This window comes from Nycticebus coucang, chromosome 4, assembly GCF_027406575.1.
Source record: "Nycticebus coucang isolate mNycCou1 chromosome 4, mNycCou1.pri, whole genome shotgun sequence".
NCBI classification, from domain to species: Eukaryota; Metazoa; Chordata; class Mammalia; order Primates; family Lorisidae; genus Nycticebus; species Nycticebus coucang.
The window spans coordinates 18,714,316-18,740,797 of record NC_069783.1 but is presented as its reverse complement, the minus strand read 5'-3'; the positions used below and the strand labels follow the sequence as shown (position 1 = coordinate 18,740,797).

General features: G+C 35.7%; 1 protein-coding gene across 10 annotated transcripts in view; it reads left to right on the top strand.

Moving 5' to 3' along the window:
• Nucleotides 1–26,482, top strand: part of PUM2 (pumilio RNA binding family member 2) — a 100,454-nt gene that overhangs the window by 19,715 nt on the left and 54,257 nt on the right. For 9 of the 10 annotated variants that reach the window (XM_053587490.1, XM_053587489.1, XM_053587493.1 and 6 more), the window contains 6 exons: nt 3,578–3,646; nt 10,609–10,717; nt 14,876–15,063; nt 15,627–15,796; nt 19,064–19,334; nt 19,571–19,664. In XM_053587490.1, the coding sequence (XP_053443465.1) occupies nt 3,596–3,646; nt 10,609–10,717; nt 14,876–15,063; nt 15,627–15,796; nt 19,064–19,334; nt 19,571–19,664 (883 nt within the window). In that variant the 5' untranslated portion in view covers nt 3,578–3,595. Of the gene's footprint in view, nt 1–3,577; nt 3,647–4,599; nt 4,725–10,608; nt 10,718–14,875; nt 15,064–15,626; nt 15,797–19,063; nt 19,335–19,570; nt 19,665–26,482 lie in introns of all 10 variants that reach the window. The other variant, XM_053587496.1, reaches the window with a different exon arrangement.

Below are 26,482 nucleotides of genomic sequence, written 5' to 3'. Positions count from 1 at the left end.
ATAATATTTCTCTTTCTAGTAAAGCTCCCAACCTTCTCTTTATTTTTCAGACATACCAAAGACCACCAGGTCTGTACATATGCTGCAAATTACACAGTTCTTCCCAAACAAAACATTTTAAATTAAGAAATTCCTGTTTATGTTTTACTTGACTTAGACATCCCATAAGTTACCTAGGCTCTGTTCATTTTTCCCCACTTCCCTCCCCACCCCTTTTTGTTCTTCATATTAAAAATCTCTATTGAGCTATCTTCAAATTCACTGACCTTTTCTTTTGTTGTTTGCAATCTGCTACGTGCATCCAGTGTACTTTTAAAAACAATTTTTAGATTTTGAGTTTCCATTAGGTTTTTTTCTTCTTTTTCTGCTATTTTGTATTTGTTCATTCCTTAGGAACGTATTTTTTCTTTCATCATTGAGCACATATGGATAGCATATGTGATATTTGCTTTAAGAGTCTTGTCTACTAATTCTAACCCCATCGTCTTGGGGTTTATTGACTTCTCCCCTTTAGTTCACATTTTCCTATTTTCTCATTTGTCTTATAATTATGGGTTGTATTCCAAACTTTATGATTGATAACATTGAAAATACTCTAGAAGTCTAGATTCTCTCTCCTTTTAAAAATTTTAGATTAATATAAGGGTACATAGGATTAGGTTATATGGTTTGAGTTTGTTAGGTAAAGTCCAAGTTGTAGTTGAGCCCTTTACCTAGGAGTTGTGCCATATATTCCTGTGTTGTGCCTGTTAGGTGAGAGCTTATCAAATCTCCTCCCACCTCCCCACTTCTTGCATTTAATTGTGTTTTTCTCTCATGTGGGCATGTAGTTTCATATTAATGTAGTTTATATATTAATGTTGAGTGTATTAGATGCTTGCTTTTCCATTCTTGTGATACTTAGGAGAGTGTTCTCCAGATCCATCCAGGTAAATACAAAAGATGTAAAGTCTCCATCTTTCTTTATGACTGAATAGTATTACATTGTGTGTGTATACATGTATTCATGAGTTGATGGGCACTTGGATAGTTTCTACATTTTGGCAGTTGTGAATTGAGCTGTGATAAATATTCTAGAGCAAATGTCCTTATGGTAAAATGATTTTTTTCTTCTGGATAGATATCTAGTAATGGGATTGCAGGATCAAATGGAAGGTCTTTTAGCTCTTTGAGGATTCTCCATATTTTTTTCCAAAAAGACTATTAGTTTTCAGTCCCACCAACAGTGTATAAGTGTTTCTTTCTCTCTGCATCCACACCAGCGTCTGCAGCTTTGGAACTATAGGCTATTCTTATTGGGGTTAGGTGATATCTTATCATGGTTTTGATTTGTGTTTCTGTGATGGTGAGAGACAATGAGCATTTTTTTCATGTGTTTTTTGGCCATTAGTCTGTCATCTTGGGAGAAGGTTCTGTTCATGTCTTTTGCCCAGTGATAAATGGGATTGTTTGCTCTTTTCCTGTTGATTAGTTTTGAGTTCTCTGTAGATCGTGATTGTTAGCCTTTGTTAGATTTATAACATGCGAATATCTTCTCCCATTCTGAAAGTTGTCTATTTGCTTTAATTGTTGTGTCTTTAGCTGTACAGAAATTTTTTTAGCTTGATCAGGTCCCATGTATTTTTTGTTGTTGCTGTAATTGCCAGTGAGGTCGTCTTCATGAAATCTTTCCCCAGGCCAATATCGTCAGGAGTTTCTCCCATTCTTTCTAAAAGTCTAGATCCTCTTGTAGTTGGAGAATGGTGATTTTAATTTGATGTACAAACTGCCCCAAACTGTCCTTTGGTTCTTTATGCCATTAAGATTATTTTCTATAGGAATTTTAGGGCTCCACCTCCACATCCAGGCCTGTCCTCAGGCAAAAACAAAAAACTACCCATCTCTTAGTCTGTGCCAGTTCTTTTTTTTTAACTTGAGACAGTTTTATCTTGCCCTGGGTAGAGTACCATGGCATTATACCTCACAGCAACCTTGAACTCTGGGGTCTCGCTCTTGCCCAGGCTGGTCTTGAACTCATGAGCTTAAGCTGTCCACGCACTTCAGCCTCCCAGAGGGCTGGGATAACAGGCGTGAAGCACTGCACTTTGCCAGCTCTTTTTTTTTTTAAAGTAATTTTTATATTTTGTCTGGATTTTATAGTTATCTGTAGAAGGATTTGGTGTGATAGGAGTTACTTCCTTATTCATTACTAGGAAACAAAAGACTCATTTAAATTTTTGAAAACAATGACCATATTTTAACTTGTTTTTGCCTACAAAGTTTTACACATTGAAGATGGCCTGTAAAACCTTACTGGATTGATGGAAGGATGAATGAAATTTTCATTTTGTGGTAACTGTTAATGAATTCAGATTTTTTTTTTTTTTTTTTTTTTTTTTGACAGTGTCACTATGTGGCTCAGTAGAATGCTGTTGGCATCACAGCTCACAGCAACCTCAAACTTTTGGGCTTAAGTGAGTCTCTTGCCTCAGCCTCCCAAGTAGCTGGGACTACAGATGTCCACCACAACACCTGGCTATTTTTGGTTGTAGTTGTCATTGTTTGGCAGGCTTGGGCTGGGTTTAAACCCGCCAGCTCTGGTGTATGTGGCTGGTGCCTAGCTGCTGAGCTACAGGCACTGAGCCAAATCTGGCTTTTCTAGCAAGTTTAAGAGGAAAAAAAATAACTTATTTGCCCTCTGTTTGTCTACTTTGCTATATCAGTTAAGCTCTTCTGTCCATTTTCTCTGTGTGGGTTTTTCCCTATGTATTTTTAAAAGATTTTTTTTTCTGTCTTCTGGATATAAGTTCTTTATAGAATATGTGCTTTGCGAATATTTTTTTTCTAGTCTGTGGCTTGGCTTTTCATTTTCTTAATAGTGTCTTTTGTAGAGCGTGTTACTAATTTTGGTGAAATCTAATTTATCAGTTTTTCTTGTGATGTTGATCTGAAAACTCTTGGCCAAACATAAGGTCACATAGCTTTTCTCCTCTATAAAACTTTTCTAGAAGTTTTATAATTTTAGGCTTTACATTTAGATATATGATCCCATTTTGAGTTAATTTTTATATTAAGGGCTTGGTGCCTGTAGCTCCGTGGTTAGGGCACCAGCCACATACACCAGAGCTGGTGGGTTTGAACCCAGCCCCGGTGAGCTAAACAACAATGACAACTACAACCAAAAAAACAGCCAGGTGTTGTGGCATGTGCCTGCAGCAATTTTTTTTAATCATTGTATGAGGCCCACAAATAATGAAAGACTGAGTAATTTTGAAAAATCGTAACTGAATTAGTAATGCAGAATTATTTTATAACAAAATATAACTATTTTAGTGCTTGAGCTTGATTCTTTACTTTCCATCTGTTCTTTTGCTTAAGCACCCTTGATCTCATGTTTTTCCACAAGTTTTTATGTACATCGTAATGTAATGTACATTGCCATTGTGTGCTTTATTTGGGAAAATCTCTCTTCATAGAGAAACTGGTTTTTGTCCTTTTCATGTCATGCTAAAGGTTAGTAATACCAGTAATATAATATGAAAATAGTTGATGCAGTCTGTTTAGACATTTCTTTAACTTTCTTTTTATAATTCAACAGGTTTGATCTGTGGATGAAATGAATCATGATTTTCAAGCTCTTGCATTAGAATCTCGGGGAATGGGAGAGGTAAGTATTGAATACTAAGAATTTCTATCTTGGAATTTCTATCTTTAAATAACCTATTTTGAGACAATTGAAAGTTTTTAAAGAAACCATAAATCTTGAAAATTGTGGTTACACGCTTCAAACTAAATGGAAGGTTTTTAAATCTTAAATTATACAATTCTGCAGTTGGAGTTTTAGCTTCTTTTAAAACTTTTAGCAGTAATTTTTAGTGTGGTTATTTGTGTTTAGGTGATTTGATTGAGTTGGTTAGATAATGTCTTGTATTTTGGTAATGAATTATAATTAGCTTTGCTCAGAAGAAAATACTTCCTTTACTCTTGTTCTGTTGTTTTATATATGTATGTTGTGTTTGCTTTAGCCTCAGTTGATTGTTCACTATTCTCCCTCTAAAAAAAAAAAATCTCTTGTTCATTCAAAGCTGTTTGGTTAATAAACTTCTAGTTCTCTGCAAGAGTCTATTGAAAAAAAAAATCTGTTGTCCCTTTGCTATCTTCAGTAGAATTAATCACTTTATTGACTTCTGGTTCTTTATACATAAACTTTCATTATGTTGCTGGTTACAGTTTGTTTTGTATTTGTCTCCCCTGTAAATTGCTAGCTTTGAATGCCTAGCATAGTAGGTACTTTACATGTTTGAATGGATTTTATCATTCTTGTTAACTCGTGATTTTCTTTAGGGTACCCAATATTAATCTCACCATTACATATTTTAACGCATCAAAAATACTTAGTTTTCCATACAGCTAATGAATATTTAGAGAACTTTATGAAAACTCTTGTGGTCACCTCTATATTTTGTCATGTTCTATACTACTAACATAGACTTTGATAATAGAAAATAACAGTGAACAGACCTACGACATGTAATTAACTGCTTGCTCCTGGAGATTATTTTACTTTGGTAGATTAGAAACCTTCATGAGACTCACTCCATTCAATGCTGTGCTCTTCAGATGCAGAAAAAGAGTCCAGTCACTCCTTTGGGCCACAAGAGGGCACCTTGCAGCTAGCTAACCCTCCCCTTCTTCAGAACAGCGTTTTCCAAAGAGTTTGTCATTTTCAGAGGACTGATTTAAGGGTGAGTTAAGGTGCTTAAGCTTAAGTATTGCCAAAATAAATTTGTTAGTTCAGTGCATAAGGTAAAATTCTGGGCCCTAAGAAAAATTTGAGAGAGGGAATAATATTTTTGTTAAGGAAAACTATAGCTTCTCTGCAGTGCAGTGGCTGCTTAGGCACTGTTATGCTGTGGGGGAATTAAAAGGTAGTTGAAAAGGGCTTTTGTTCTTTCCCTGCCACTCTCCACTTGTTTTCTTTAGTCTTTAGAAAGCAGAATAACATAATTAAAAGCAGATTTGTACAGTGTTTTCAGCTTTCTAGTCTGTGAACTTGATTTCTTTTTAAGAGCAAGTGAAGTCATGCCCTTAACATTAATTCTAGTTAGGCTCCATGTACTTTACTTCTTAGATGTCTATTGTATATGTTTATAAATTGGCTCCTTTTTCCCCTTTCTAAATAGTATTTGATAAATCCAGAGGTATCTTTGCAGTTAAAAAAATGTCAGGAGCAGAAACAGTAGTTGAAAGAGTTTAGGTATTTTGGGGTGGAGGAAGGGTATCTGAGGTTTTGATAAAGAGGAGCTAGGTTGAATAATATGAAATAAGTTTTAATCCAGGCTTTCTTAATGGACATGTCAGATACAGAGTAAACATTACTAGAATTTAGACTACCTGGTGGATAGCAGTGGGTCATTGTATCTGACCTTCACCCAGTAAAAATATATTTCCAGTAAAAATATATTTTTAAATAAGCTGTTTTTCTTAATAGTTTATCAACTAATAATGTTACTTCTAAGAGATAGCTAAGAAACCTACTCAGATTTCTGTGTCTAGGTTCTCTCTCCCACAAGCCTTTCTATCTTTCCTCATCTCACAGGCAGCAGGGAACCTTCTGGGATTTCCTTCTTTGCCTGTCTCTCTCTCACCAGTCTCCTCCTCCTTTCCTGACAGGTGAGGTTTTTTTGATTTTTGTTTTATCCCAGAATTCATTCATTGGAATAAATTTAAAACAGGCTTGAGTTTTTTAGATCTTGAGTTTTCTAAAAATGCTTGTTTTTTCTTAATAGATTGCCCTAATCTTGATTTTCTTTAAAAAGTTTTTGCTTATTATGTCTTAAGTGTTGTAAATCTCTAGTGTTCAAAGCATTGCATTTACATATAGGACTAATTTCAAATGTACTGTGTTTTGTAGATTATGATGGCTTTCCTGGGTCATCATTAGATGGGCAGTCTTTTCTGCTTGTTCATCCAGAAAGAAGAACAGATTTGTATCCATCTATTCATAAATTCACCCTTACTGTTTTTTCCTAAGAGCTTGTTTTTGTCAAAAGACCTACTGACGTGTGTTATGTCATGTGGCTTAAAGAACAAAATGTATCCGTAGGAGATTGAACTCATCTTCATTAGTATAGTGTTTTAATCAAATACACTGCAGAGGCACGTTTCTAATATCTTCTCTAGATTATTGTGGCATATATAACTGGGTTCCTGTTTATTTTTAAATAACACAAAAGATTCTTCCTGAAATTCTTTAGGGGAACCCAGAATTTAAGTTACAGAGTTTATTTTGAAAGTATTTTCATAGGGTAGTATAATAAACAGTGTTCTTTTCTGACATATTTAAAAGAAAAATTACAGAAAATTTCTAAATTATGATTCCACGTAGTGTAGTGAAGTGGAAAACACACTGGATATAGGAGTTAGGAGACTTCCTTTTTCTCTCAGATCTCTCACTAGAGTTATGACTGACTTTAAAAAAATAGTAATAAGAATAACCTTTTGTGTGAATCACATCTGTCTCTCAAGCGCTCTAACTTTGATCTGAGCTGTTAGAGATAACTGGAATGGAAACCAGCCATTTCATATAGTATTTAAATAGCTTATCATAGTTTGTGTTCATAATCCCTATATTAACAAATCTGTCTTAAACTTTACCTAATGGGAAGAATATCATGAAAATATCTTAAATTGTTTTATTTTTTATTATACCTAGTGGTGGATACTGGAAAATTTTAGAAATATTGATGAATTAAACAGATTGCAAAGAACTCTCTTGTGATAGTCAAGTGTAAAGAGAAAGCCTTAGAATTACTTGGGTTCTGATCTTGTTGCTACCATGTATCAGTTGTGTATGAAACTTCAGACAGTGTTAACTTCCGCGTACATTTCCTTATGCAAAATGTGATTACATCAGGCAAGTGGTTTTTTTGTTTGTTTTACAAATAATGGTGTTTTATCATTCCACTAGAATACTTAAACTGACTCAAGGGAAAAAAAGGCACATAGCTCTAGACAAAAATCTTTGTAGTGAATATAAAATGATCTTTTCACCAGTTAAATGTTGGCCAGTGTGTAAATTCATGTCTTACAGTAAAGGATTCGTATTTTGGTAGTGGTGGTACCTCATATTGATGTGTCTGCTATGTGGTGGATGCTGGCCAAGCAGTATTTACTTTATTCTAGCATCATAATGATTTTTGTGACTGGACCCTTATTATTATTCCTTTACAGATGGGGAAACTGGAGCTCAGAAAGGTTAACTAAAAACTGGCCCAAGGCATGTAATAGTGCTGGAACAGCAGTTTGAACTCAAGAGTGTCTTGACTATTTGCAGTACTGCTTCCCTTTTGGAAGTGACTGTTTACTGTTGATACTAAGGGATTTTAGGAATAGAGAAGATTTGAGGAAGTGGTATGAGTTGAAAAAATTATAATTTTTTTATTAACAAGAAAAGATTAAAACCTGAAAAAGCACCATTCTTGTGTTCTAGGAAATTTTTATTTTTTGTTTTCTACACAACTTAGATTTTAGCATTTATTCCTTTTTATGAACTTTCATTATAAGTATAGTGACCTTACATTTCTGGTTTATTCAAGACAGTCCAGATGATTATCTGTTGTCACAGTATAATTACTATTATAGCATTCCATTTCTCGGAAATGTCCCAGTTTGGATAAGTTACATGAACATCTTAATTTAAAATGTCATAACATTGACATTTAATTTTTTTTTAAGTCTTTGGATTATGATAATTTGGTTGGTTTGGAGATTTTACATAATTTGTATTAAAAAATCTGTAGTATACCATGTGTATATGCTGGAGCCAGGAATTTGATTGATTGATTTTGTTTTTGATGTGATATGCTAGGGTGCTGATGGATTTCTTTGGAGATGGAGCAGGCAAGCCATAAATACTTTTTGAAGTAAAGGACATTGCATATTCACTCAGTCATATCTAGGTTGAAAAGGTAGAAGAATAGGTTGACAAGAAACACTGAGTTGCCTGGTTTAAAGCTTTTGGGACTTGGGGAACTAATGTGAAGTGGTGTTGCATAGTATAGTTTACAGATCTTAAGATTTCTTAGCCTTGCTTTCTATAAACATTTCCCTGTTCCTACAGTAAAAAAGTCTCCAGGGGCAAGTCTCTGTTTTTATTGCTGTTTCAATCAGTGCATTGTTGAACCTTTTCTTTTTTTTATTTAACTATTCTATCTTGAATTGTTGCCTTCTCGGATATTTAGTTAATTTTAACTTATTCTTGGTCACCAGCTAGTAGTTTATCTAAAAGTATTTGAGTTTATCAATGTGTCAACTGTCACAGAAGACAGTTTCTAGAATGTTGGTGAAGGCATTTGGTAGAAGTGTTAAATTTTAACTAAATTGTTTTTTCTATGCATGTTTGCAAAGAAAGATATTTATAGTATAGTGCTTAGCTAAGTAGGCACACTTGCTAAGTGGTTGACAGATTTTTTTCCTTCTCGTTTAGCAATTTACATTCTCAAGCAGTTGTCTGTGAAGGTACTCAAAAGAATAGTATCTCAGAAGACTTTGGAATAGTCTCCTCAAAGAAGTTCTATTACTTGTACTAGCTCAGAAGATTAGTCTGGTTAAAGAGACTTCTGTGTCTGTGATTAATCCTTCTATTAGTTGTACTTTATTTTAGATTCCTTATTTGTTCTTTCTTCGATACTGAGATATTTTTCTTTGTGAAAGTATGGGATAAAAGTATTCATTTCAGGAATTATTTTCAACTGGTTGAAATGACTCCTTTTTTTAAGGGATTAACTTGTGTTTGACTATGAATAAACTCAGTTATGTAAATATATCAAGTATGATTTAATGTCAGTATTAGCTTTGTTTTGTTTGAGTATTTGCATGGATCTTTTATGGTGAGATTGTAAAAACTGAAAGAATGGAGACTGCAGTTTATTTACCAAAATCTTTATTAGAGCAGATTATTGTTTAAAATAGCTATACTTACAAATAGAATCATTTACAGCCCAGAAAGATCCTAACATGAAAAAAATTCAAAGAATGGTTTCTTTTAAAATTAGTAATACTTTGTTTAGCAAAAGATTTAAATTAGGAGTATGCCCACATTGAATTTTCCCCCCTTCCTTCAAAGCTGCTGCTTTTGGTTTTTGGTTTCCCATTTTGGCTAATAGCACTGCTGTTTATCTTGTTACCCAAGTTTCTAAAATGTTATTCTTTTCCCCCACCTTCTTCACCATTTGTATTCACGTCTTATTGACTCTCCGAAAGTCTCTGAAACCTATATTAATTTCTCAGTTCTTTCAGCCATTACCCTCATTCAGTTCTTGCTGTCCTGGCCTTCTTGTTGTATTTCTGCTAAACTGGCCTCCTAGCCCCTTCTATTTATTATTTTTACAATTTACAACTTGAGTTGTTTTCTAAAACATAAGGGCACTCTTTGGCTTCTCTTCATTCCTTATTGCTTTCAATATTATATCCAACTTCCTTAGCGTGTCTTTAAGAAGGGATCTTATAATTTGACCTGGTTGAACTACCAGTATCAATTTTTAGCCTCCCTACATCTGTTCCTTCATGTTATACCCTGTTCTATATGCTGTACATTTTCTCAAATTTTTTACCTTTGTTCATGCTTTTCTTTGTCTCATATACAGTCTTATTCCTTATATACAAAATCTTATCTCAAATTAATTTAGTAATTTATGGGTTACTAAAGATGAAGTCACTGTACCCTTAAAGAGGCAAATACAGGTAATTTAGTGTGATAAGTGTATAACAGAAGTATATCCAGGTTTGATTGTGAATACTGAAAGACTGGACGCCTAATTAGGGGCTGAGAGTGATGAATATCTTCTGAGTGCATCTTAAAAATGTTAATAACAATCTATTTCTTTCAAACAAATATATCCCAAGTTCACATCCTCTGGGTGACAGGGATGGTAGAAAGAAGAGACCTGGATGAATATTAAAGAATTATTAGAAATAGCCCAAATGTACATTTTGAGTACTCAGTGTTTATCAATATATTTTTATGTGCTGTGTGTCACAAGATAGAATAGAGCACAGCACCTTGAGATTGGTAACTCAGAAGTATTTGTGGGTCTTTTCTATGTGTGTTTTCTAATATCCATGGTTTCCGGATTGGGAATTTACAGATTGATAGTATTCAAGAGCTAGTAAGAGTTGTGAAGTTCACTTCCATTGAATAACTGAATTAGAAGAAGAAATGTTTTCTGTGCTGGACACTATAGGATAGGAGGTGGTCTAAAGACAGAACTTGGAAGTGAAGAAAAACGTTAACTATTTGTATGACTTTATATATTTTTAGTAAGAAATTTAATAAGCCATTTCAATAAATTTATATACAAAGAGAACATGATTGGAAAATACAAAAGTCAGAAGTGGACTTTGATTAATGTTTAGGTTTAGAACGATTAGAGCCACTACATAAAGATAAATGAGAAATTATTTTACTATTAATAAGACAATTTAGAAATAGGTCACTCTGAATTTTTGTTAGCTGTGAAAACACTGATATATTTGCTGTCTCCTGTGTATTAATACTTGGTAGTTAGAATAAAATTTAACTGTGATTTTTATTTTTATTTATTTTTTTATTTTCCTCCACCCAAATAGCTTTTGCCTACCAAAAAGTTTTGGGAACCTGATGATTCAACAAAAGATGGACAAAAAAGCATATTTCTTGGGGATGATGAATGGAGAGAGACTGCATGGGGAACTTCTCGTAAGTTACTGGTGTATGTGTGAAAATTATGAATATATGCAAATTTTTTTCTTTTTCTTTTTTTTTGAGACAGAGTCTCATTATGTTGCCCATGGTAGAGTGCCTTGACGTCTCAGCTCACAGCAATCTCAAACTCTTGGGCTTAAGTGATTCTCTTGCCTCAGCCCCCCATGTAGCTGGGACCTACAGGTGCCTGCCACAACGCCCGGCTATTTTTTGGTTGTAGTTGTCATTGTTTGGCAGGTTGAGGCTAGGTTCGAACCCTCCAGCTCCGGTGTATGTGGCTGGCGCCCTACCTGCTGAGCTACAGGCACCGAGCCTGCAATTTTTTTTTATTTTTTATTTTATTTTATTTGCAGTTTTTTGGCTGGGGCTGGGTTTGAAACCACCACCTCCGGCATATGGGGCCTGCGCCCTACTCCTTTGAGCCACAGGTGCCGCCCCTTGCAATTTTTTTTTAAACTCTCTCTATTCTCAGAATAGTGGGAGAAAATTTGTGATATTTTTGAGGATTTCAGAAATTTTTATAATGCACATTTTTTTTTAGGGCAGCTACCCCTTATCTGATAGATCATCTACTTGATTAGTACACTTAATTTTAGAAGCATTTGTTGCAATAATATTATATTAAGAAGTTTTTTAGTTTTGTTTTTTAATTTGATTATAAGATTCTGGATTCCCATTTAGAGTAGAGTACAGATTAACTATGGGGATTTTTAATTATATTAGATAACAGTGATTGATTTATCTAATTTTAGCTTTACATTTGTTGTACCCAGAAAGGAGTAAACTACCTTGATAGTATAGAAGGGAGACTTAGGCCTGAGAACCTTTTATGGGAAAATGAACTGGTATATAAGGAGTACATCTTGCAGGAATGACTTAGTTCATTGGGAAATTAAAGAGCATAGTTACTTTCTTAAAATAGCTTATCATTTTACTGATATTTTTAAGTGATTATGATTTATAAATTCTTTTTTTGAGACAGAGTCTCAGTTTGTCACCCTTGGTAGAGTGCTATGGCATCACAGTTCATAGCAACCTCTAGCTCTTGGGCTTAGGCAATTCTCTTGCCTCAGCCTCCCGAGTACCTGGGATTACAGGTGCCCGCCAAAACACCCGGCTATTTTTTGTTGTTGTTATTGCAGTTTGGCCGGGGCTGGGTTTGAACCAGCCACCCTTGGTATATGGGGCTGGCACCCTGCTCACTGAGCCACAGGTGCTGCCTGATTTATAAAATCTTAGAGATATGTAAATAAGAATATTAACATATTTTATACAAAAAATTTTTTTTTCTTTTTTTTTTTTTTTTGAGACACAGTCTCATTCTGTCACCTCCAGTAGAGTGCCACAGTGTCATAGCTCACAACAACCTCTAACTCTTGGGCTCAACTGATTCTCTTGTCTCAGCCTCCCAAGTAGTTAGGACTACAGGCCCCCACCACAATGCCTGGCTGTTTTTAGAGATAGGGATCTCGCTGTAGCTCAGGCTGGTCCCGAATTCATGAGCTCAGGTGATCCACCCACCTCAGCCTCCAGAGATTACAGGCATGAGCCACTGCACCCAGCCTTAATTTTCTCTCTCTCTCTCTCTCTTTTTTCTAACAGACAGAGTCTTACTTTGTTACCCTCAGTAGAGTGCTGTGGCATCACAGCTCACAGCAACCTCCAGCTCTTGGGCTTAAGGCAATTCTCTTGCCTCAGCCTCCCAGAGAAGCTGGGACTACAGGTGCCCACCACAACACCCAGCTATTTTTGTTGTTGTTGTTGTAGTTTGGCCGGGGCCAGGTTTGAACCTGCCACCCTCAATATATAGGGCTGGTGCCTTACTGAGCGAGCCACAGGCGCTGCCCTATTTTCTCTTTTTGTTACCAAGTTTAATCCATCTTGCTTAAGGTATCCCCAAATGACTAGAATAATGTGAAAACAAATTTCTGGATGATAATAACCAAATTAGCATTATATTTTGAGTATAAATTACCAGATGTTTCATTTTCCTCCAAATTATTAAAAAATATTAAACATTTTAAGCTTGAGTTGATTTTTAAAATTTATTATTAAACTAAAATAATTGACAAAAATCTAAAATTGAAAAGATTAGAAAGTCACAAAAAATTTTATTGCTTCTTTTTCTTTTTTTAATAACTAAGTTAGGTTGAAAACTTCAGTAATTTAGATTAGACTAAAATTTTCTTAAAATGTTGCAAGTTTTCTTTGAGTTCAACCAATATGTATTATGCCATCTTGGAGAATACAACCATGAATATGATCCTTGCCTTCAAGGAATTGTTTTTTTCTGGAATATTCAGTAACTTAGAGTGGGATATAGTATAGCCCCCAAATGACACATTTTTTTTGCCAAGAGCACAAGTGCTTGATAACTTGATTGATGAATATGTTTTGAAAGTTGAATTATTATTTACCAGAACTAAATGTTTTATAAGGTATGCAAAAGCAAAGCATCTTGAGCACAGAGTGGTAATGGGAGATTATTTTTAAGATGGATGGTTAGGGAAAAGTCAAATTTACAATTTCTGTTAATTCTTTACACCACTCCCTCTCCTGACTTAACTTATAGCTGTACAGATAAAATTTTTGGGGATATGTATTAGTCTTTTGCTAGAAAACACGAGAAAATTAGAAATAAATGGAATTCCTTTTGCTTACCTAACAAACATGTATTAAATGCCGAGCACATACAAATAGGAAGAAAACATTCCTTGTTCTGAAGGAATTATCATTCTAAGAAAGACTCCCTTTCCATAACTGCAGGAGACTTAATTATATATCATACCCCTCCGTAGTTGAACCCGCAATACTTGTGATTGTCTGTTTCATTATGTTCTCCTGGCACTTCTAAGCATTTTAACATGCTGGTTTCTCCAAACTGAAACACTTCCTCTTCCCCAATCCCCACTTACTTACTTTAACTTTTTACCCTTGAAATTTAGCTTAAATAATCACTTCTTTGGTATTAACGCTTAAGACTGGGATGGATTGATGCCCCCGTCTTTCTTTTACTGTAGTATCTCAGATTATTTTTGTTGAAGCAATTTTGTTCTATTTTGATTAAGCGCGTAGTCTTTCGAGGGCAAAGACTGTCTTTTTTGTTCTTGGATTCCCTGTGCAATAGCTCAATGCCTAGCATGCAAGAGAGAATAAGTCAATATTTGAACTTGTAGATGTATGAATTAATAATTAAATGAAAGGATATAATGATACGAAAGTATTGTAGTTTGACCTAATAAAAGTAGCAACCATTTCAAAATTATTATAGTTAATGGTGACTGAATGCCTCTGTGTTAGTTCAGCCTAGTTAGTTTAGGGATAGACAGACCTAAATTCTGTTGTATTACTGGTTTTTCCAAACTCATTTGTGTATATAGCATTAAAGCAGTATGTTCTAATCTGTCCAGCCTATAATCGTGAGCTTGAGAAGTGCTTCTGTCAGTTTGGAAGGCATTGTTTTTTGGTGTTTTTCTTTCTTTTTTTTTTTTTTTGACACAGAATCTTATGCTGTCACCCTGGGTAGAGTGCTATGGTATCTCAGCTCACGGCAACCTCCAGCTCTTGGGCTTAAGCAATTCTCTTGCCTCAGCCTCCCGCGTAGCTGGGACTACAGGCGCCCGGCACAACACCTAGCTATTTTTTTGTTGTTGTTGCAGTTGTCGTTGTTTAGCAGACCCAGGCCAAGCTCCAATCTGCCAGCTTCGGTGTGTGTGGCTGGCGCGCTACTCACTGAGCCACGGGTGCTGAGCCTGGAACACATTGTTTTTATTCTTCAAGGTTTTATTCCAGAAGGTTCTTGTTATAAATGCACTATGTGAATCACCAAAAGACAGTTAACTGTAATACGATTCTTAGAAGCAACTGAGTTTTCAGGTTAACATTTCTGTCTTCATTGACCTTTATAGTTTGACAGCTCTTTACACAGGTTTTTAATCTATTTATTGCCAAATAGCTTTTCCTTCTGTGTTTTTAAGAGACGTGTCCAGCCAATGAGTCTCAACATGAAGAGCTTTTCTATAAAAATTGTAGTAATATTCAAAATAAAACAATGTGTTGGTTTTTTTTTTAACTTTACATATTAATTTTTATAACTACATTTTGTTTAATAAAATATACACGTTTATAATTATATTCTTTTCTTCGAAACAGACCATTCAATGTCCCAGCCTATTATGGTACAGAGAAGATCTGGACAGGGTTTTCATGGCAACAGTGAAGTAAATGCAATACTGTCTCCTCGATCCGAAAGTGGAGGCCTTGGTGTGAGCATGGTAGAATATGTATTAAGTTCTTCTCCTGCTGATAAATTGGATTCTCGATTTAGGAAGGGAACTTTTGTAAGTATTTTGAACAAAGAAATATTTAATATTTGTTTATATTTTATTTTGAAGTCAGATTATCACTCCACCCTTTCCTTGAGCTAAGGAAATTTTGTAGTTATTTATGTTCTTATTTTCTTCACTTGGCCACTTCTTGAAATACATAGAATTATAAAACTATTGGAAATATGTATGATCTTAACTATGTTACAAAAATCAAGCCATATTGATTTCTAAAAATAATTTGCAAAATTAAAATTGTTTATTCCTGATAGTGCTCGATGTGAAAATAACTAAACAAATTTATGTGTGCATTAAATAGAATGTTCATCTACTAGTTTGTGGTGTTAACTACTTTTCCAGCACCGCTATAGTTAAGGTTGCCTTAGCCCTTCTGTTATAAATCACTAGTTTGTACTCAATTTTTTGTCCTTTGATAAGTTAGTTGACTACAAAATTAAAATGAATCAATGCTTTTATCGTTTACATGCAGCATAGTGTAGTTTTAGGTCACCTTAAGGTGCCATGTTTTTTGTGTGTTCTATTAGCTATTCAGAATCAAACAGATTCTTTTTCCTCAGGGCAGTAGAGATGCTGAAACAGATGGACCTGAGAAAGGAGATCAAAAAGGCAAGGCTTCTCCGTTTGAGGAGGACCAAAACAGAGATCTTAAACAAGGAGATGATGATGATTCTAAAATAAATGGCAGAGGTTTGCCAAATGGAATGGATGCCGATTGCAAAGATTTTAAGTAAGATTTTAATTTTCTAAAGAAGAAAAGCATATGTCTGTAGGGATTATTACTACTAGTTGATGTGACTCGTTTAGCCATTTTTCAAATTTAGGTTTATTTCCTTTGTGCCTTGTGTTAATCTAGATGAATAATTTTTTTATAAGAAAAATTAGTGATTGAGCCCTTTAAGAAAAATCTTCAAAACCATCTCTAAAATAGTACATTCTGTTGAAAGAGTAATAGGAGAAGCTGCTATTACCTTCTTGCTAATGTGGTAGTCTAAATTTAAAGTTTCCTCTCTGCTCAAATTTAGTGAATTGGAGGTTTAATCTGTGTTTTTTCCCCTTCGTGGGGTTGCTTTTGAGCATCACTCAGTGGAGTTTTCTTCTTCCTTCTATCCTTCCATTTATTCCTTAGCTTCTGTTTAATGTTAATTTTAGAAAGTATATAAAATTAGCTCAGGTGCAAGACTTTTCTTACGTTAGTTTATGCTAACTCCTAATAAATATTGTTCCTGCTTATAGGAAATGGGGAACAGATTACAGACTTCAAAAAGTTTAAACACAGAATTCTTTCAGTTGTAGCTTTCTAGTTATCTTTTTTGTAGCTTAATTAAATAAGAATTCTCTTTTAGTTTTTGGTTTCAGTTTAGACAGTATATGTCTATTAAGGAGGGGGTTTTTTTTTGTTTGTTTGTTTGATTGTGTTTTGGTTCTGATTCTTGTACTTTATATTTTAAGAGTGAGATGATTTGGACCCTGTCCTTAAACATGGGCTGTTTCTTTGAGGTTTTGTGAACCATGGAATCTTACATAAATAGGTACATGGTGGGGGAATACTTTTTTACTTATTGTCTTTAATTATGAAAAGCAAAGTAACAATACTTATTAAAAACAGTGCCATTTCTGTTGTGAGTGCAAAAAAAGCATTCCAAACCAATAACCTCTTTCGGCCAGAAGTAGATTTTAATGTTATTAAATTTGTTTTAGAACCTTCCCCTAATTTTGCTCTTCTGCTACTTCCTAATCTTAAGTTTTAGTCAATGACATGCATTTAACATTCAGTTGAGTATAAACCCTTCCAAGTGTACATTTATAATTGAAGTGTTAATACACCATTAACTATAGCAAGAAAATAGCACCACTGATAGGATAATGATTTTTTTCCCTAACACTCTACCTTTTGTTACATATGAGTTACTTTCTGTGCAAGATTATATTTCTCCCTTAAGATATTAATATGACTTTAACGGCACTCTAATTTTATTCCATTAAGTTATAGATGTGTGTTTAAAATTAGTTATACTATTTGACAACATGTAAAAATATTTCAGCAAAATAGCTGTGACCATATGGTCACTGAACTAGCACATCATTAATATGTACATTTACTGGTACATCATCCATATCTACGTTATGGGAATAGATCTGAAATGTATGAAAGAACTATGGAGGCTTTTTTTTTTTTTTTAACTGGCTGGATGAACTTTTGGGCTCGGCGCCTGTGGCTTAAGCCTGCCAAACAACAATGATGCCTGCAACCAAAAAACAGCCAGGCATTGTGGTGAGCTCCTGTAGTCCCAGCTACTTGGGAGGTGGAGGCAGGTGAACTGCTTGAGTCCAGGAGTTGGAGGTTGCTGTGAGCTGTGATGCTACGGCACTCTACCCACGGCGACAGCTTGAGACTCTTGTCTCAAAAAAAAGAAAGAAAGAAAGAAAGATGAACCTTTGGAGTATTCATGTGCAAGTTAGGTGTGGTTAAAAGGAAAAGGACTTCGAAATCTTCTAATATCACAAGGATGCAGGTAAAGTTTTGTTTTTTAAATGTAAGGTAACAATCTCCCCTGCCTCAGCTTAGACAGAGTCTTAATGTACTGCCCAGGCTACACTGTCATGCCTTCAGCCTATCTAACAGCAGCCTTATACTCCTGGATTCAAGCAGTCCTCCTAGCTCAGCCTCCCAAATAGTAGGATTACAAGCACCCACCATGATGCCCAGCTAATTTTTCTATTTTTAGTAGAGACGGGATCTTAATCTTGCTAAGGCTGGTCCAGAACTCTAAGTTCAAGGACTCCTCCCACCTGAGCCTCCCAGAGTGCTAGGATTATAGGGATGAGCCACTGCACCCATCGGCCTGGAGAACAGTTCTAAACGTCAAGGATTTGGTTTATAAACTATGTATATGTTAGCAAATTTTTCCAATGTGGAGCACTTGGAGTTGGGGGCAGAATTAAATGTAACCACTGCTATTAAAAGCCAGGTGAAACAGTTCCTGTTACCTAAGTATGGTGGTTACTCTGAACAATAAACAAGTTCTTTTAAGGGAAAGGAACCTGTATAAAATATTTATGTGGAATAAAAGAGTATAACTGAGGACTGATTAAGTCTAGAAGCTAGTTTTAAAAGTTTAGACCATGAATGATAATAATAAAAGGAAAAGCCAGTGCTTAAAATTCAGTCCTATGCTAATCAATTTCTTTTAAAAATTAAGAAGGCCAAATAGTATAGAACATTATTTTACATACAGAATATACCTTTCATGCTGTGTATATTTACTTTTTGATAAATATGTATTCTCTTTCTGATAGTTTAAACTGAAACAGTTGCATATAAAGACAGTCTTTGGAGACCTGTCATAGATTTCACAAATAGTTTCTTTGTTCTTATTAGTTGGAAGCAGAAGGTCATTTTTTCAGTTTCTTCAATAAGAATAGTGGGGTCTAAAGAATTAACTTTAGTTTGCTTGAAATTACATTTAAAAGACAAGAATCAGGAGTTTGCCTTTTTAGTTCAGTGCCCTTTTTTGTTACGTCCCACATTTAAATGCTTAAGTCATGAAGACCCTAATGTTCTTATATCACCGAGTTTTTCCTTAAATATTATTAAGCAAGATGTTATGGCAAAATTGTGTGTGCTGGTGGGCAGGACAGCAGTATGATGGGTTAGGTTTTGGTTTTGAGCTTTGAATCACTATATACTACTTAATAGCCTGCTTTTCCAACTTACTGTTAATTTTGTCTATGGTTTGAGATAGGCTTCAGGTAGTATAAGCCTAGGTTGTGAAATTGGCCAATTTTTATTCAAATTGAAGAATGCAATCATTGGTAATATTTTTAATTAGAAGTTATATTAAATAGAAAATGTGATGAAGTGGCATAGTTAGTGACCCATGAATGCCTTATTTACTGTCTGTTTTAATCTCCATTTATTTTTTTTCCTACTTTCCTATTTTACCTTATAACTCGCTACTTTTATACATAATCTTTTCTATTTTGTTTATTGTAGTCGTACTCCTGGAAGTCGTCAAGCCTCTCCAACTGAAGTAGTTGAGCGCCTGGGCCCCAGTACTAATCCCCCAGAAGGACTGGGGCCTCTTCCTAATCCTACAACTAATAAACCACTTGTTGAAGAATTTTCAAATCCTGAAACTCAGAATCTGGATGCCATGGAACAAGTTGGTCTGGATTCCTTACAGTTTGACTATCCTGGTAATCAGGTACCAATGGACTCTTCAGGAGCTACTGTAGGCCTTTTTGACTACAGTTCTCAGCAGCAGGTAAAACATTAATCTTTTCTGTAAGTAGCTCCTGTTAACTTATACTGGTGTAGCTTGAAGTGCTATGAGACATTTGACATAAAAGATGTAGGTTCTTGAACACTTACTATTTTATTGATTGAAATGTCCTGGTAGATGAGAATGTGATACAAATAAGTATTTAACTTACTGAAAACTTTCTAATTAGAAATGAAGTGTTTTGACAATAATCTTTGTGTTAAATATTTTCCCTTTAGCTCTTTCAGAGGACTAATGCTCTAACAGTTCAGCAGTTAACTGCAGCTCAACAGCAGCAATATGCATTAGCAGCAGCTCAGCAACCACATATAGGTGAGTCTTCCTAAGATCCCATTTTGATGAGAGTTAGACTCTCAAAAAGATCTTGAAAGTGTTCAGAGTGTTTGATTTTTTATTTGCTGCATGGTGATATTTTGTTACTTTTAAAACATTACTGAAATTAAAGAGTAAGGTGACGTATCAAGGGTACTAATTAACTAGGGAAGAATTATTTTCCGGTTATTAATTGCATTGTTGGTTAAATAAAAATGTATAACTCGGTAAACATTGTTAGTGCATGAGAAAGTCAGACATCTAGAAATTACAAATGTAGTTGTGTCTATTACAAATCAGAATGTTCATTTAAAAAATTGTTATATGAGGCTCGGCGCCTGTAGTTCAGCGGCTAGGGCGCCAGCCATATACATCAGAACTGGTGGGTTCAAACCCAGCCCAGGCAACTACAACTAAAAAAAAAAAAAAAATAGCCGGGCGTTGTGATGGGTGCCTGTAGTCCCAGCTACTTGGGAGGCTGAGGCAAGAGAATTGCTTGAGCCTAAGAGTTTGAGGTTGCTGTGAGCTGTGACGCCATGGCACTCTACCGAAGGCAATATAGTGAGACTCTTTCTCCAAAAAAAAATTGTTTTGAAATAGGAATCTCAAGTAAATTTCTTAAAAATATTTTCTTCCTTCATTATTTGATTTTTGACCTTTAGTCTTTATTGTAATGTGAATTGCTACTGCTATTGGGGTTGGTTTGTTTTTGTTTATTCCCCCCATACATCTTTATTAACAGCTCAGTCTTGCTAGTAGCCATTTTGTAATTAGTTTTATTAGATTCTCCCTTAGCCCCAACTCTCTTTTCCTGACTTTTCTGTTAGTAGAATATAGAGTAAAAAGTTGAATGCAATTTTTTTTTAATTAAATCATATCTGTGTACATTAATGCGATTATGGGGCACCCACCATACACTGGTTTTATAGACCATTTGACACATTTTCATCACACTGGTTAACATGGCCTTCCTGGCATTTTCTTAGTTATTTTGTTAAGACATTTACATTCTACATTTACTAAGTTTCACATGTACCCTTGTAAGATGCACCACAGGTGTAATCCCACCAGTCACCCTCCCTTTCCCCCTTCCCCCTATTCTTGGGTTTGAATGCAATTTTTAAAACTTTTATTTTGACATAATGATAGATTCACATGAAGTTGCAGAAAGTATAAAGAAGCTCATTCCCCATACTGATTACCCAGTTTTCCCTAATGGTGGCTACATCTTAAATAATTATGGTACAATATCAAGAGCAGTATTTTGACATTGATGCGGTATGCATAGTTTTTTTGTTGTGTTATCATGTGTAGATTTGTGTTTATCCTGATTTTATCTAAATTTATTTCTTGATTAGAAAAGATATGAATATTCAACATCACATCTGTTGGGGTTTGGGGGGATATGTTAAGTTGATTTGCTTCCCTTTGTATTATTTTATATCAATGCAATAAGATTGCTTAGGTCCCAGATTTTATTTTTGAGTTTAATCACATTTATAGATGACTTCTAACAGCAGCATGTACTCTGGCCCTACCTATTTATTTCCTCTTTTCCCCCAATTCCCTTTATCCCTGTGCTTTTTTCACCTGTCACCCCTTGTTAGAAGTGTATTAATTCCTGTCTATTCATGGGTCACTGCATACAACAGCTTTTATTTCGTGAGACTTTACGATATGTTTTAGTACTTGGCAGGCTGATAGACCTATTACTCTTCTTTTTTTTTTTTGAGGGTTACTTTTCCCCCATTTTGTAAAGTACAGAGATTTTGCTTTTTTGTATGAACTTTCATGATAAATCGGTTCGCTTCCAGAAGATTGGACTATGTTTTGTAATTTACTTAGGGAAAACCGAATCTCTGTGACATTAATTAAATACTCTTATCCAAGTCATGATGTGTCTTTGCTTTTGGTCTACTTTTAATGTCAGTGTATGAGTTTTTCCTCAATTTGCTTATTTCTTGGTAAGCTTATTTTACGTGTTTTATGTTTTTATGAAAATGGCTTTCTTTCATTATTGCTTTAAATCTATGAAAGCTACCATAAATGAGATTTTGTAGAAGTTTTTTCTTTTTTAGATTGTCATGTGGAAAAAAAGTTGTTTTTTTTGTTTGTTTGTTTGTTTGTTTTTTTTTTAAAGGCTCAGCATCCTTTGCACATACACTGGGGCTGGTGGGTTGGAACCCAACCCAGGCCTGGTAAACAACAATGGCAATTACTACTACTACTACTATAACAAAAAGCCTGGTTTTGTGGCAGATACCTGTAGTCCCAGCTACTCGGGAGGCTGAGGCAAGAGAATCACTTAAGCCCAAGAGTTTGAGGTTGCTGTGAGCTGTGATGTCACCGCAGTCTACTGAGGGTGACATAGCGAGACTTTGTCTCAAAAAAATAAATAAATAAAAACAAGGCTTGGCACCTGTAATACAGTGGTTACGGTGCCAGCCACATACACTGAGGCTGGCAGGTTCGAACTCAACCTGGGCCAGCTAAACAACAACTGCAACCAAAAATAGCTGGGCATTGTGGCAGGACCCTGTAGTCCCAGCTACTAGGGAGGCTGAGACCAGAGAATCACTTGAGCCCAGGAGTTTGAGGTTGCTGTGAGCTATGATGCCATGGCACTTTACTTAGGGCAACATAGTGAGCCTCTGTCTCAAAAAAAAGAGAAACCTAAACTTCCAGTTGGAGATAAAAATCAAGGGCACATGTGCAGAACTGAGTTTTGAGCAACCTAGGATCCCATGGAGACATTTAATACATTGATTTCAAATCCCTTACTCAATCCACATAGTAACCCTGAGGTCATCCTGCAAAGTGCATATCAAAAAATGCAAAGTTAGGGTGATAGAGTTTGATAGTGATGCTATCTATACAAGTCAAACTTGGAAAATCATAGAAAGTACATCTATTCCAATAGAAAAGCATCAAATCTTTGGAAACATGGGCTTTTTAAAGAAAATATGTAAAGATTTTATTCCTCCCTAAATTAATACGTGGGGCGGTACCCATAGCTCAATAGGTTAAAAAGCATACCTCAGTTGCTAAAAATGACAACTGAAACAAAAAAAAATAGCCAGGCATTGTGGCGGGTCCTGTAGTCTCAGCTACTTGAGGCTGAGGCAAGAGAATTGCTGGAGCCCAAGAATTTGAGGTTGCTGTGAGCTATGATGTCATGACACTCTACTGCATAGTAAGACTCTGTCTCAAAAGAAAAAAGAAAAGTTTTAGTTTGCCTGTCTGATTTTTAACTATTTAAAAAGTTGGATAATGTTCTGTTTTTGGATTTTTCTTTTCCCTTAAATGGCATCTTACTCTGTTGCCCTGGATAGAGGCCATGGCATCATCTTAGCTCACAGCAAGCTCAAACTCTTAGACTCAGGTGATCCTCAGCCTCACTAGTGGCTGGGATTATAGGTTTTTCTGTTTTAGTAAAGACAGGGGTCTCCTCTTGCTCAGGATGGTCTGGAACTCATGAGTTCAAAGGATCCACCCACCTCAGCCTCCTGTAGTGCTAGATTATAGGCGTGAGCCACAGCACCAGGCTGGTAATGCCCTGTTTTGGCAGGAGTGTGACTTACATCCTCTTGGTAGGAATATAAATTGGGTACAGTCTTCTGGTGGATCAAGAATTTATGTTTTTGCCTATTTAAGTGAATTTTCATAAGGCTATGATAATGCAGATACTGGTATAGTTAAAAAATAATAACATTTATGGAAGAAAATTATGAGCCATCCACATATATATTTAAATATCTCATGGGACTGATTAAGTCATGTTCCTTCTCTATAGAATATATATAGCCATTAAAAATAATGAGCTAGATATGTATCTGTAGACAGAAGTCTATGATTAATTGGTAACTAGAAAAAGCATATTAAAATATCATAGATTAGAGTATAAAATGAGTGATGTATTTAAAATTGAGGCATACCAGTGTGTCACAAAAGATTACATGAATACTTCAGTTTTCACTTTATATACTCTAATTATATCTGAAGATTAAAAAACAATCTCTTATCAAAAAGCCATAAAATGTTAAAAAATTATATCCTGGCTTTTTGACTTAGTAATTGTATAAGTAGAACATGAATACTAATACATTATTTTCTATTTTTGTGATAAAGATAATTCATGATCTGTGAACCTGATGGCAATCTTTCTCGTCGTCCTTTTTCCCCTTGAGATAGAGTTTTGCTTTGTCACCCTCAGTATGAGTGCCCTGGCGTAATAGCTCACAGCAACCTCAAACTCCAGGGCTCCAGCCATTCTCTTGCCTCAGCCTCCAAAGTAGCTAAGACTACAGGCCCCTGACATACGCCTAGCTATTTTTAGAGACGGGGTCTTGCTTTTGCTCCCGCTGGTCTGGAGCCATGAGCTCGAGCAATCCACCTGCCTCCGCCCCACAGAGTGCCAGGATTACAGGCATGAGCCACCTGGCCCGACCTCTTAGCAATATTGAAACCTTTGACCTAAGGAATAGTTTAGAATGTAACTCTGAGCCACTGTGCCTGGCCCCTGTTGGCAATATTGAAACCTTTGACCTAGGGAATATTTTAGAATGTAACTGAGCAAATGACTTTAAAATGCAAGGGTTTTTATTGAACTCGAAGTTAATTCATATTTCCTTTATGAAAAGCAGATTTTTCAAATGGCTATGTCGTATCTTGGCATGAAATCAAATTTGTGTGGTATGACCTGTATTTTTTTAAAATTAAATAGATTATAGAAAGTGATAAGTAAAAAAACCGAGTGTAATATAGAGTACATTAAACTTTCATAAGGATAATTTTTTTTTCCTGTAAGACTTCTTTGTAGCATATGTGTACATATGTGGACACTAGGTTGATGTGAAATGTATTACATATGGTGGATCATAGTCAAAAACATGGAAAGTTATAATATAGCTTGAAAATATTTTCTTTTTATTATACACTTTTTTTCATTTCCAACTTTTTTTTTTTTATTATTAAATCATAGCTGTGTACATTAATGCGATCATGGGGCACCATACACTGGTTTTATAGACCATTTGACACATTTTCATCACACTGGTTAACATAGCCTTCCTGGCATTTTCTTAGTTATTGTGTTAAGACATTTACATTCTACATTTACTAAGTTTCACATATACCCTTGTAAGATGCACCGAAAATATTTTCTGAATCTTGATTTTAAAGCTTAGATTTCAGGAGTGAAATATTCTCCTTTTGAATATATTTTTTTTTTTTTTTTTTTTTGTAGAGACAGAGTCTCACTGTACCGCCCTTGGGTAGAGTGCCGTGGTGTCACACGGCTCACAGCAACCTCTTAACTCTTGGGCTTACGCGATTCTCTTGCCTCAGCCTCCCGAGCAGCTGGGACTACAGGCGCCCGCCACAGCGCCCGGCTATTTTTTTGTTGCAGTTTGGCCGGGGCTGGGTTTGAACCCGCCACCCTCGGCATATGGGGCCAGCGCCCTACTCACTGAGCCACAGGCGCCGCCCCCTTTTGAATATTTTTTAAAATTACTTTATGTCTGCATTCATGTTAATTCCCCCTCCTTAATTTTCTCTCTTCATTCCCCTTCACCCTCCCCTCTTTTCGAGACAGTCTAACACTGTTGCCCAAGCTGAAAGTGCCATGGCATCAGCCTAATGCATCACAGCACTCTTGAAGTCCTGGGTTCAAGTGATCCTCTTACCTCAGCCTCCTAAATAACTGGGACTACAGGCACCGCCACTATACCTGGCTAATTTTTCTATTTTTAGTAGAAACAGGGTCTTGCTCTTACTCAGGCTAGTCTTGAACTGAGCTCAAGCCTTGGGCCTCCCAAATTCCCAGGCATCCTTAATTATATTTTAAACTTGAATCTTTTTGATCTCCTTTAACTTTAATAAATTCTTATTTATGATTTGATTTGTTTTTGTTTAGAGACGTAATCTCATTCTATTGCCCAGGCTGGAGTGTAGTTTTGCAGCCTTGAATCCTAGGTTCAAGCACTACTCCTACCTCATACTCCCAAATAGTGCCACCTTGCCTGGCTAATTTTTTTATTTTTGTAGAGACAGGTCTCACTATGTTACCCAGGCTGGTCTTAAACTCTTACCTCAAGCAGTCATCTCACTGGGCCTCCCAGTTTGCTAGGTTTATAAGCATGAGCCACTGCACCTGGCTTTGGTCATGATTTTCTTATCTTCTACTTGCCTCAATTACTTTCCAAAAGAAAGAGTCCTGGCAGCATGTTCAAAGTAATTTTTTTCAGTAACTATGGTTGAAAAGTCTATAAAGTCATTCCTCAATACCTGGGAATTACTTCTTTCTTTATTGAGTAATACAGTTGTAAAATTTTAAAATCTTGCTTAGCCTTCACTAAATCCATATGGGTATATTACTTAGAAGTGGGCTTAAAGTCACTCTCTCTTAAGCTCTTTCTTGGTTGCCTATTGCCTGCAGGGGATGAAGTCCAGACTACTTAATATGGGCCTGGAAGCTCTTCATTAGCTTTTTTTTTTTTGTTGGCCAGGGCTGGGTTTTGAACCCACCACCTCCGGCATATGGGACCGGTGCCCTACTCCTTGAGCCACAGGCGCTGCCCTCTTCATTAGTCTTCATTCTGGTTTATTTTATCTTATACCATACCCAATCTGTTCCACCCACCTCCTTCCAGAGTTTGTTAGATCTCCTACCTCTGTGTCCATAGCGCTTGTTATATTGTAGTCTAATTGCTCGTTTACCTGTTTTTTTCACCTAGAGTGATTTGTGAGAGATTTATATCCTTCTTCACTGTTGAATTCCTAGCTCATAGTATGTCACAATAAAGATTGAATGAAAAACT